Raw genomic sequence first — 11,120 nt, forward strand, 5'->3', positions numbered from 1 at the left:
AGATTCATCTCGCAAAGTACAACAAAACTGTGCAATTAGTTTTTAATTTCGTCTACATTTAGTACTCCATGCATGTACTGCAAGTTTGATGTGATGGAGAATCTTCTTTTTGCATAGTGCTAAAGTTGGGAGTTGGAGGTGAACTAAACAAGGCAAGCAAAAATTCCAACCCATGCGTGGAGCAAGAAAGCAACAGATGATAATGCCCCCCCCCCCCCCACCCCCCACCCCCCAGCTGCTGTCCACATCCACATGGTGAGAAATTTGAAAGCATGGGTGACATTTTATCTGGCGCGCCATTTTCTTTCAAGATGTCATGGGTGACGCATCCATTTACAGATCCACAATTGTTTCTACAAAAACCTACCTGTTACTGTTGGTGGTACGAGATTGGATTCGTAATCTTCCTGCTTTACAACTCTATCGTGGATCATCAGGGACTACTGGCAAAAAATGGTTTTTTTCCCCCAGAAAGGATAATCAATCCCCCACCAGAAAAATCCAATCTGACAAGCATGTTCTTGAGGTAGGGTAGCATCCGGCAATGGTTGGTTTCAAATTAAATATGATTAATTCACGTTCATTGATCAATCAGTTTGTAGTGGAGAGAGGACCCCAGTACCTTCTACTAAAATATACACCCCGTTTCATCACTGGAAAGCGTTATCAAGCTCATAGCCGCCTCTACTACATGCCTTTATCAAATTCCACTAAACTATCTCATCAATCAGATCACCCCATGATGGAATAATATAGACCATAATTGTGAATGCGTGCGAGGTATGCTAATTGAGCATGGTCCAATTTTTTAGTTAATTACTTATGATAAAAGAATATATACTCCATCAATCGTAGACTCGCCATACATATATATATATAAAAGCAGTGATCGTGTGCTCCTAGCAAAGTTGGCTTTAATTAAAAAACCACCTAAACGTCCACCTCGCACGCTGAGCTATCAGTCTGTAGACTTGAGAGGACGGAAAGACGAGGCGTCTGGAACGGGCGGATCAAATCCAGCGTATCCGCCCGTTCCGTCGACACGTAATAATGTAATCAGCCGCTGGAGTGGCATGATTGTTTCTGAACGGTTGAGCTCTATCATTCAGGGTTAAACTTTAGCTCTGTCACATATCGGATGTTCGGATGTTAATTAAGAGTACTAAATATGAGTTAATTATAAAACTAATTGGAGAACCTCTAGGCTAAATTGCGAGACGAGTCTATTAAGCCTAATTAATCCATCATTAGCGAATGATTACTGTAGCACCACATTGTCAAATCATGAACTAATTAGGTTTAATAGATTCATCTCGTGATTTAGTCTAGAGGTTGTACAATTAATTTTATAATTAATTTATATTTAATACTCCTAATTAGTGTCCACACAGGGACTGCCAAACACCCTAAAGCCAGCTTCGCGTCAGCCAGGACATCATGCCGAGTCAGAGGCTCAGAGCAGAGCTAAAGGAGTCTACAGATGTCGCAACTGGTCGTGTTCTAACCCGCTAACCGTGGATTGTGTGACAATGACGGTCTGCTCTCCGGGATCGGACGCTGAGGACGTGCCACCCTACAAGTGGGGGGGCCGGAAGAAATTAAAAGAGGCATTCGCATGGCGTCGCTTTCGGATAGGATTCTCGCTCCGAAAGCGGCGGAGCGAGCCGACGGTGAACACACATCTCCGGCTCCGTTCCACACCATCGTGCGTAGCGCAGCGTAGGTGACGGCAGAAATGGATAGCGTACGAGGAGTCTCTAGAGCGCCCGGGCTCGTCCTCATGCCCGTTCCATCCAATCCCCAAGACCCCAAGGCGTCGTCGTCCTCGTGCGAAGCTGCTTCGCTACCCTATCCGCATCCGCTTTTCCAGGTCAAGGACGCCGGCGCGAGCGGTCGAGACAGACGCATGCAGGAAGGACTTGGTTGCCGGGTGCGGTGGGCGGCATCGTCCGCTGGGTGGCTTGCTGCGCGGCCACGTCGTGACTTGGTTGGCCGCCGCACCAGGCCCCAACCAATCTGCTCTGGGGCACCGCGCCTCAGGCGCCTCCCGCCTCCCCGGGCCGCTCCAACTGGATAGTCTGGATGGAATATTGGAACGGAAGGCTAGCGACCGGCGGGCCGGCCGGCCGCCGGCGGCACGGTTGCCATCGGTCATCGGCTCATCGCGTTGGAGTTGAGAACTTGAGTGAATGGTGTCTGTCGCTATCGAGCAATAATACTGTAGTATAATTAACCTTGATGGAGCATGCATCTTGTCATCTTGTGATGACTTGTAATAGTTGGTCTGCCTGTTACGCAAAGTGGCGAGCACCTTGACTTGTGGCATGTGCTCCCCACGCACCGCAATCGGCAGCGCGCCAGCCCCGGCCACAGGAAGACTCACCAGTATGATAGGCTTTGCCGAAACGGTGGTGGTGGACAAGCCGTCCGCCGCTGAGCCTGCTGGCCTGCTGCCGGCTCGCGTGCTCGTGTCCTCCTGATGACAACCTGACCTGCGCCCCGTCCTGGCGTCCTCTCCTCAGTCCTCACCACTGAAACTTTGAGCAGTGCGTGCGCCTGGGCCCGTGTAAGGCCGGCCGGTAGGCACGGTGGCCACACGGCGCCCGCCCATGCAGCACGCATCCACCACACTCTGCAGTCTCCACTCCTCGAGACCTCGACCTGCAGCTACCGATAGAGAGCCTGTCCTGCCTCCTACCGGTAGAGAGTCCTGCGGGTGAGAACGTGAGCGCCTAGCGCGGTGGCGCCTCACTTTCTCTCGTCGCTTTCCGGCGGCGTCGTCAGCGCGTGCATCACACCCCGTCCCCCGGGGCCTCCGCTGGAAGACACGCTCGCACTCAGCCTCCCACTCTCGCAGTATAAACAATAGGCGGCGGCCGCGAGTGCTCGGTGCTCGCCCCGTCCGTTCTGCGCACTCCACGGGATCGGGGGAGGTGGTGACTAGTGACTAAGGATTTTGGAAGGGAGAGAGATGGGGGAAGCGGCGGCGGCGGCGGGGACGGTGGTGGTGGCGGTGAACGGGCAGAGGTACGAGGCGGCCGGCGTCGACCCGTCGACGACGCTGCTCGAGTTCCTCCGCACGCACACGCCCGTCAGGGGACCCAAGCTCGGCTGCGGCGAAGGTACGTGCTCATCTCGCCCATCCGTGTGCTCTGGATTATTCTGTCCTGCCTTCATTTCCTGTTCCTGGTAGATTCTCAGCTGGGGCCTCCTAGCTCGGGAGAATCTTGATTGATCTCAGCAGAAGAGAAAAATCACTAGCACGTAGTGGATTTCTTGAAAGTCGATGTACCATACTACCATCGGTTTCCTCTCGTTCGTCTAGTCCTGGCTGAACTTCACCTGGTGTAGGCGAAGCTGCAATAACTGCTGTCCATACAAGAGCATAAGAGCGCATTCATTCTCTGGCGTCGTAGAGATCGAACTGCGCAGAACAGGAATGAGTGGCGAGGGAACCCGCGCACACGCGCACGTAGGCCTCACCGTACGGTCACCAGATTTCGGCGACCATAGTCCATAGCTTCGATTTTCTTGTTTTCCTCCCCCGTTTTCTTTAGGATAATGTCGCCATCTCACGGAAGCTCAAAGAAGCTGGAGCCGTGGAAAGGCACAGGACATCCAACTATCCAAGTGGAATTTCTCCCAAGTAGTACTGTCTCTGAACAAAATTCAGACAGAATCATCTTCCATTACCACCAACAGCGGAATTACCAAATTACAGAGTGTTCAGCAGAGAGCGCTGTCGGGAAAACACATGTGTCCCAGCTTATTATTACAGAACTGAAGAGCACCCAGGCATCTAGACTGCTATCGTACCGAAACACCAAAGGCGGCCATGAACAGCTAGCCAAGCAAACTGAACATCCAGTCACAGCACCGAGGTAGAAGACGACTCTGTTTTCGGCAGCCAACAGCTTCCCCTTCCTGCTCACTGGTCTTCTTCATCTATTATCCTAAGGCTAATCCCAGTGGGAGTTTCATAGAGGTTTCATGCACATTAAATACGGTGACACATCAGCATATGTGATGACATGGCATGGTAGTTATGAAGTGAGAGAGGGAAGGAGTTTCATCAGGATGAAACTGTGTATACACTGTTTCCAAGACTATGAAACCTATTGAAACTTGCATTGGGGGCTATAGAGTTTCATTTCATCTAACCATAGCCAATCACATGCCTCATAATTAAATGTTATGGGCATCCTATGAAATCGTGAAATGAAACTGTGCACTGGGACTCCCTGTTTCATTCATGAGAATACACCTCATAGGATGATGTGGCATCCTTGGAAATAGTGTAATGAAACCTTGCACTGGGACTAGCCTAACATCTTTTTAAAAAAAAATCATCAGAACATCTGCCACTAAGAATGGAAAATTGCTGCCGAGCACTTTCCAGGCAATAGGGCCAAACCTTCACTGTAGATAAAGCACACAAGATCGCAAAAGGCCAGGCTCAATTATTGTGAAGTTCCATCTCAAACGTGCAAATCTGTAGCCTACATGTTAGGTCATGAGGTGGTCAGGTCCCATATATGTAACTAACACATTAAGAATAGTAGCTACAGTGTACACCTTGCACAGTGCAACTATGCTAACCTCGTGCACTTATTTTTTTGTTTACAAACGAAGTAAGCACCTTTCATTTTTTTAAGTCAATGTAATGATGCAAAAAATCTTTTGCGTGCTCGGGGGGGGGGGGGGGGGGGGGGGGGGGGTTTAAAATGGAAACTAACCTCTTGCCTTTTTTTTTTTTTCAATTTCACGCTGCTGCAGGTGGCTGCGGTGCATGCGTCGTCCTCGTCTCCAAGTACGACCCAGCCACAGATGAGGTGACCGAGTTCTCGGCGAGCTCCTGCCTGACGCTGCTCCGCAGCGTGGACCGCTGCTCGGTGACCACCAGCGAGGGCATTGGCAACACCAAGGATGGATACCACCCTGTGCAGCAGCGCCTCTCAGGCTTCCACGCCTCGCAGTGTGGCTTCTGCACGCCCGGCATGTGCATGTCCATCTTCTCCGCGCTTGTCAAGGCCGATAAGGAGTCCGGCCGCCCCGCCCCGCCCGCCGGTTTCTCCAAGCTCACCACATCGGAGGCTGAAAAGGCTGTCTCAGGCAACCTGTGCCGGTGCACTGGGTACAGGCCAATTGTGGACGCCTGCAAGAGCTTCGCGGCCGACGTTGATCTTGAGGACCTGGGTCTCAACTGCTTCTGGAAGAAAGGTAGCGAGCCTGCAGAAGTGAGCAAGTTGCCCAGCTACAGCAGTGGTGCCGTCTGCACGTTCCCAGAGTTCCTCAAATCCGAGATCAGGGCCTCAGTTGACCAGGTGAACAGGGCTCAAGTTCCAGTTTCCGATGACGGCTGGTACCGTCCTAAGAGCATTGACGAGCTTCACAGGCTGTTCGAGTCTGATTCCTTTGATGAGAATTCTGTAAAGATAGTGGCTTCAAACACTGGGTCTGGAGTGTACAAGGATGAAGATCTTCATGACAAGTACATTGACATCAAAGGGGTCCCAGAGCTCTCAGTCATCAACAAAACCAGCAAGGGAGTTGAGCTTGGATCAGTTGTGTCCATCTCTAAAGCGATTGACGTGTTGTCAGATGGAAATCTGGTCTTCAGAAAGATTGCTAATCACCTGAACAAAGTGGCTTCACCGTTTGTTCGGAACACTGCAACCATAGGTGGAAACATAATCATGGCACAGAGGTTGCAGTTCCCGTCAGACATTGCAACCGTGCTACTGGCTGCAGGTTCAACCGTCAGTATCCAGGTGTCTTCCAAAAGGCTATGCCTCACTTTGGAGGAGTTCTTGCAGCAGCCTCCATGTGATTCTAGGACCCTGTTGCTCAGCATATTCATTCCAGATTGGGGTTCAGATGGCCTCACCTTTGAGACTTTCCGAGCAGCCCCTCGTCCATTTGGCAATGCTGTCTCATATGCAAACTCCGCTTTCTTGGCAAGGACATCAAGCGGCCATCTCATTGAGGATATATGCTTGGCATTCGGTGCTTATGGAGCCGATCATGCCATCAGAGCTAGGAAGGTTGAGGATTTCCTGAAGGGCAAATCAGTGACCTCTTCTGTTATATTTGAAGCAGTCCGGTTGCTTAAAGAGACAGTTTCACCATCCGAAGGCACAACACATCCTGAGTATAGAATCAGCTTGGCTATCAGTTTCTTGTTCACCTTCCTATCTTCCCTTGCCAACAGCTTTGATGAAGCAACAAAGATTAATGTGCTCAATGGGTCATATACGAATGGAGTCGCGAACGGTAGCGCTGATTACTCACCAGAGGAGCATCTCAAGGTTGACAGCAATGATTTGCCAATACGCTCAAGACAAGAAATGATTTTCACTGATGAATACAAGCCAGTTGGCAAGCCGATCAAGAAAGCTGGGGCAGAGCTCCAAGCATCTGGTATTACTCTTATTCCAATGTACATACTGATTTAGCTTAAATCGATCTCCATGTCTGGGGCTTCTGAACATATTTATTGCAAGCCCTTTTCTTTTGCAGACTTCACAAAATAACTATTTGATGCTCTTTGGTTCATTTTGACTAAGCTAGCTTAGTCATGACAAAATAACCATCCGAAAAACTCCACCCTTTGCATATTTTTCCTTGTATTATTTGGTGCCTATAGTTTCTCCCGGAAAAATGCACTTAACCATATTCCTTTTACCGACGCAGGGGAGGCTGTGTACGTTGATGATATCCCTGCTCCCAAGGATTGCCTCTATGGAGCATTTATCTATAGCACACACTCTTATGCCCATGTTAAGGGTATCAACTTTAAAACATCTTTGGCTTCAAAGAAGGTCATCACAGTTATCACCGCAAAGGATATTCCCAGCAGTGGAGAAAATATTGGATCCAGCTTCCCAATGCTGGGAGATGAACCACTTTTTGCTGATCCAATTGCTGAATTTGCTGGTCAAAATATTGGTGTCGTGGTAATGTTTGTTTAGTGCTTTCAGATTTCACAAAACTGGCTATATGTTTTGTCTACCCAACCTTACTGTGGTGTGTTGCTGTTCTATCACTCAGATTGCTGAAACACAGAAGTACGCCTATATGGCAGCAAAGCAAGCTGTTATCGAGTATAGCACAGAAAATCTGCAGCCACCAATTCTGACAGTAGAAGATGCCATCCAACGAAACAGCTACTTCCAAGTCCCCCCATTTTTAGCTCCTAAGCCAGTTGGTGACTACAACCAAGGGATGTCTGAAGCTGATCACAAGATTATATCAGCTGAGGTAGAAAACTCGCTATGTTTCAAGAGGATGTATGCTTGAGTTTCCAATAAGGCCAGACACACTCACACCTAGTATTTTTGTTTCTTCAGGTCAAACTTGAATCCCAGTATTATTTCTACATGGAGACACAAGTGGCGCTTGCTATTCCTGATGAAGATAACTGCATAACCATCTATTCATCAACACAAATACCTGAGGTCACACAAAATGTGGTTGCAAGGTGCCTTGGCGTTCCATTTCACAATGTCCGTCTCATCACCAGAAGAGTTGGAGGAGGGTTTGGTGGAAAGGCAATGAAAGCAATACATGTAAGTCCTGAGTAAATAGAGATTTGCTTTTCTGCATATTTCTACTTTCAGTTACCAATATACTGCTAATGGATATTCATAATCTGACCAGATAACAGTTTGAGATAATGTGTGCTAGAGATGACCAAGAATTTCCTCTTTGTCAGGTTGCATGTGCATGTGCTGTTGCTGCATTCAAGCTACAGCGTCCTGTTCGGATGTATCTCGATCGCAAGACAGACATGATAATAGCAGGCGGGCGGCATCCTATGAAGGTGAAGTACTCCGTTGGGTTCAAGTCAGATGGCAAGATCACGGCCTTGCACCTTGACCTTGGGATCAATGCTGGAATATCACCGGATGTAAGTCCATTGATGCCACCTGCTATCATAGGCGCTCTCAAAAAGTACAACTGGGGCAATCTTGCATTTGACGCCAAAGTTTGCAAGACAAATGTCTCATCGAAATCAGCAATGAGGGGTCCTGGAGATGTGCAGGGCTCTTTCATTGCTGAAGCCATCATTGAGCATGTTGCCTCGGCACTCTCAGTTGACACTAACACCATCAGGAGGAAGAATCTGCATGACCATGAGAGCCTTGCAGTGTTCTACGGAGAAAGTGCAGGTGAAGCTTCTACATACAGCCTGGTCACCATGTTTGATAAGCTGGCCTCGTCTCCAGACTACCACCGCAGAGCAGAAATGGTTGAGCACTTCAACAGAAGCAACAAGTGGAAGAAACGTGGCATTTCTTGTGTGCCAATCACATATGAAGTTAATCTTCGACCGACTCCAGGCAAGGTGTCTATCATGAATGATGGTTCCATTGCAGTTGAGGTTGGAGGAGTTGAGATAGGGCAAGGGCTGTGGACTAAAGTGAAGCAGATGACAGCGTACGGGTTGGGACAGTTGTGTCAGGACGGTGGCGAATGCCTCCTTGACAAGGTACGGGTTATCCAGGCCGACACATTGAGCATGATCCAGGGAGGGTTCACTGGTGGGAGCACCACTTCTGAAACAAGCTGTGAAGCGGTTCGACTGTCGTGCGCTGCACTTGTTGAGAGGCTTAAGCCTATAAAGGAGAGTCTGAAGGCTAAGGCTGGCACAGTGGAATGGAGTGCCTTGATTGCTCAGGTGAGAATAAGCTTTGAATATTCTGATTTTTCACAGTAGCGTGCCAAGAATAACAGTTGTTTTAATCTTTGTTTGCTTTCTTTGCCACATCATCAAATGGCAAGCAGTAGAAAGTAGCAGTAGCAATTTAGAGAAGAATCTTACTAGTCCCAGGAAAACAATATCTGTTGGTATGTCAGTTGGTCATGTCATTTTGTTCCTCTCATGCAGGCAAGTATGGCAAGTGTGAATTTAACGGCGCATGCATACTGGACCCCTGACCCAACTTTCAGAAGGTACCTGAACTATGGAGCTGCCATTAGTGAGGTATCCTGATCCAAACTGCAATAATGACACTGCAAATGCAGCTACCAAGCTAAATTGTCGGAGGCTGCAGATTCAGTCCTGCTCATTGCTGACAAATGATTTGAATTTCATCCCAGGTGGAAGTTGATGTCCTGACTGGAGCAACCACAATTCTAAGGAGCGATCTCTTGTACGATTGCGGGCAAAGCCTGAACCCAGCTGTGGATTTAGGCCAGGTTAGCCACGGAACAAAAACTGCTCGTGCGCATCACTGCATCAGTGGAAATGTGTTTCTCTGAACACTGCTTTTGAATCCTGATTCACTCAGGTGGAAGGTGCATTTGTCCAAGGAGTGGGCTTCTTCACAAATGAGGAGTACGCAACAAACTCTGATGGCCTGGTCATCAACGACGGCACATGGACATACAAGATCCCCACGGTTGACACCATCCCGAAGCAGTTCAACGTCGAGCTGATCAACAGCGCCCGCGATCAGAAGCGTGTCCTCTCTTCGAAGGGTGAGCCTTTCCTCACAGTTTTCATCACCTCCTGGCCTCCTTACATTCTTGCAGACCGTGTCAATCTCCTGAGAACTGAAAACACCCTTAATTTGAGCTCATGATGGCTGCCTGCACCCCCTGACATCTCTTGTTCTTTGTTTGCAGCGTCGGGTGAGCCACCCCTGCTTCTCGCGTGCTCGGTGCACTGCGCGATGAGGGAGGCCATCAGGGCCGCCAGGAAGGAGTTCTCCGTCTGCACCGGGCCAGCGAACTCCGCCGTCACGTTCCAGATGGACGTCCCGGCGACGATGCCCATCGTCAAGGAGCTCTGCGGCCTGGACGTCGTCGAGAGGTACCTCGAGAGCGTGTCCGCTGCCGGCCCAACCACCGCGAAAGCATAAATCCAGCACGCGCACTGCCCACGACGAACGAGGGTGATCAGTCAGTGTAAAATAGTAAATGGCGTGATGAAGACATACGTAAACTGTGGTGTGATGTACAGATAGCAATGGCGAGCTGCGAACTGTAGTTTTGTGAATCAGGAGTGGCGAATAATACAGAGGGGAAATTAAACTAAATAATTGGGTGCAGCGAATCCGTGGATGGAATCATGTGATTTCGACTGGATTTTTGAAGCAATTTTGCAAAATTAAATCTTCGTCCAGAGGTGCGTGCCTGCCTTCTAGGTAGATGGGGATCGGATTGGACGATTGGTTAGGCCTCGCCGTTGCCGCGGCTCAGGCCGCCATGTTTCCGGTCTCTTGCCCTCGCCGCCGGTCGCCACGACGGCCCCTCCTCCCCCACGCGCCATTGGTTCGTCCCATGCCCTGCCGGGTGGCGAGGGAGTGTGGCGGGCTGGCGGCCGGCGGCGCCGCGGGGGAGCGGGATCCCACCAGATGTATTGAGGAGATTTTGGAACTCCGACGTATAAAAAAACCAATTAATTTGAAATATTTGAGGAAAAGAGATGCAAACGTTTTGTGATTTAATTCATGCTATTGTGTACTTTGTTTTGCATTGCGAAGTGATCCATTTTTAATTTGGAATGCGCAACCGGAAAAATCCACGTTACATATGCCTAAGGTTATTCCCTGTGGGAAGTTTCATCTCGTGATTTCCAAGAGTAAAGTATCCTGAAAAAAAATAAGTTGATGAATGAAATAATGCTCCAATACAGATTTTTATTTCACAATTTCATAGGGTAGTATGTCAATACATATTTTTATTTCACGATTTCATAGGCTGGTCGTACCATTCAATTATGGGACATGTGATTGGATATGGTAAGATGAAATGAAACTCTATACCCCTCAATGCAAGTTTCAACAGGTTTCATAGTCTTGGAAACAATGCATACACAGTTTCATCCCGATAAAACTCCATCTATCTCTTACTTCATAATTACATTTCCATATTATCACATATGCTAATGTATCACCGTATTTAACTTGTACGAAATCTCTATGAAACTCCTGGTAGGATTAGCCTAAAATAAGAAGTGACTTTTACTATACGGGAGGACAGCTTTCACATATAGACTTGAAAAATACACAGAGCAATGACAAACGAAAAAAAAGACACAAGCTCACCATACACACCACTAGATAAGAGGACAAAACCTCCAATACGCCATTATCATCACTTGGCGCAGTCAT

General features: G+C 48.6%; 1 protein-coding gene across 1 annotated transcript; it reads left to right on the plus strand.

Moving 5' to 3' along the window:
• The first annotated feature begins 2,562 nt into the window (after positions 1 to 2,562).
• Positions 2,563 to 10,129, plus strand: LOC117838077 (indole-3-acetaldehyde oxidase). Its single transcript, XM_034717950.2, has 10 exons — positions 2,563 to 3,122; positions 4,777 to 6,420; positions 6,694 to 6,956; positions 7,051 to 7,260; positions 7,350 to 7,568; positions 7,715 to 8,680; positions 8,891 to 8,986; positions 9,103 to 9,201; positions 9,294 to 9,483; positions 9,631 to 10,129. The coding sequence occupies exons 1-10, from the start codon at positions 2,972 to 2,974 to the stop codon at positions 9,864 to 9,866; spliced, it is 4,074 nt and encodes a 1,357-aa protein (XP_034573841.1). The 5' UTR covers positions 2,563 to 2,971; the 3' UTR covers positions 9,867 to 10,129.
• The last annotated feature ends 991 nt before the right edge of the window (positions 10,130 to 11,120 follow it).

This window comes from Setaria viridis, chromosome 9 (genome assembly GCF_005286985.2).
Source record: "Setaria viridis chromosome 9, Setaria_viridis_v4.0, whole genome shotgun sequence".
Taxonomy (NCBI): Eukaryota; Viridiplantae; Streptophyta; class Magnoliopsida; order Poales; family Poaceae; genus Setaria; species Setaria viridis.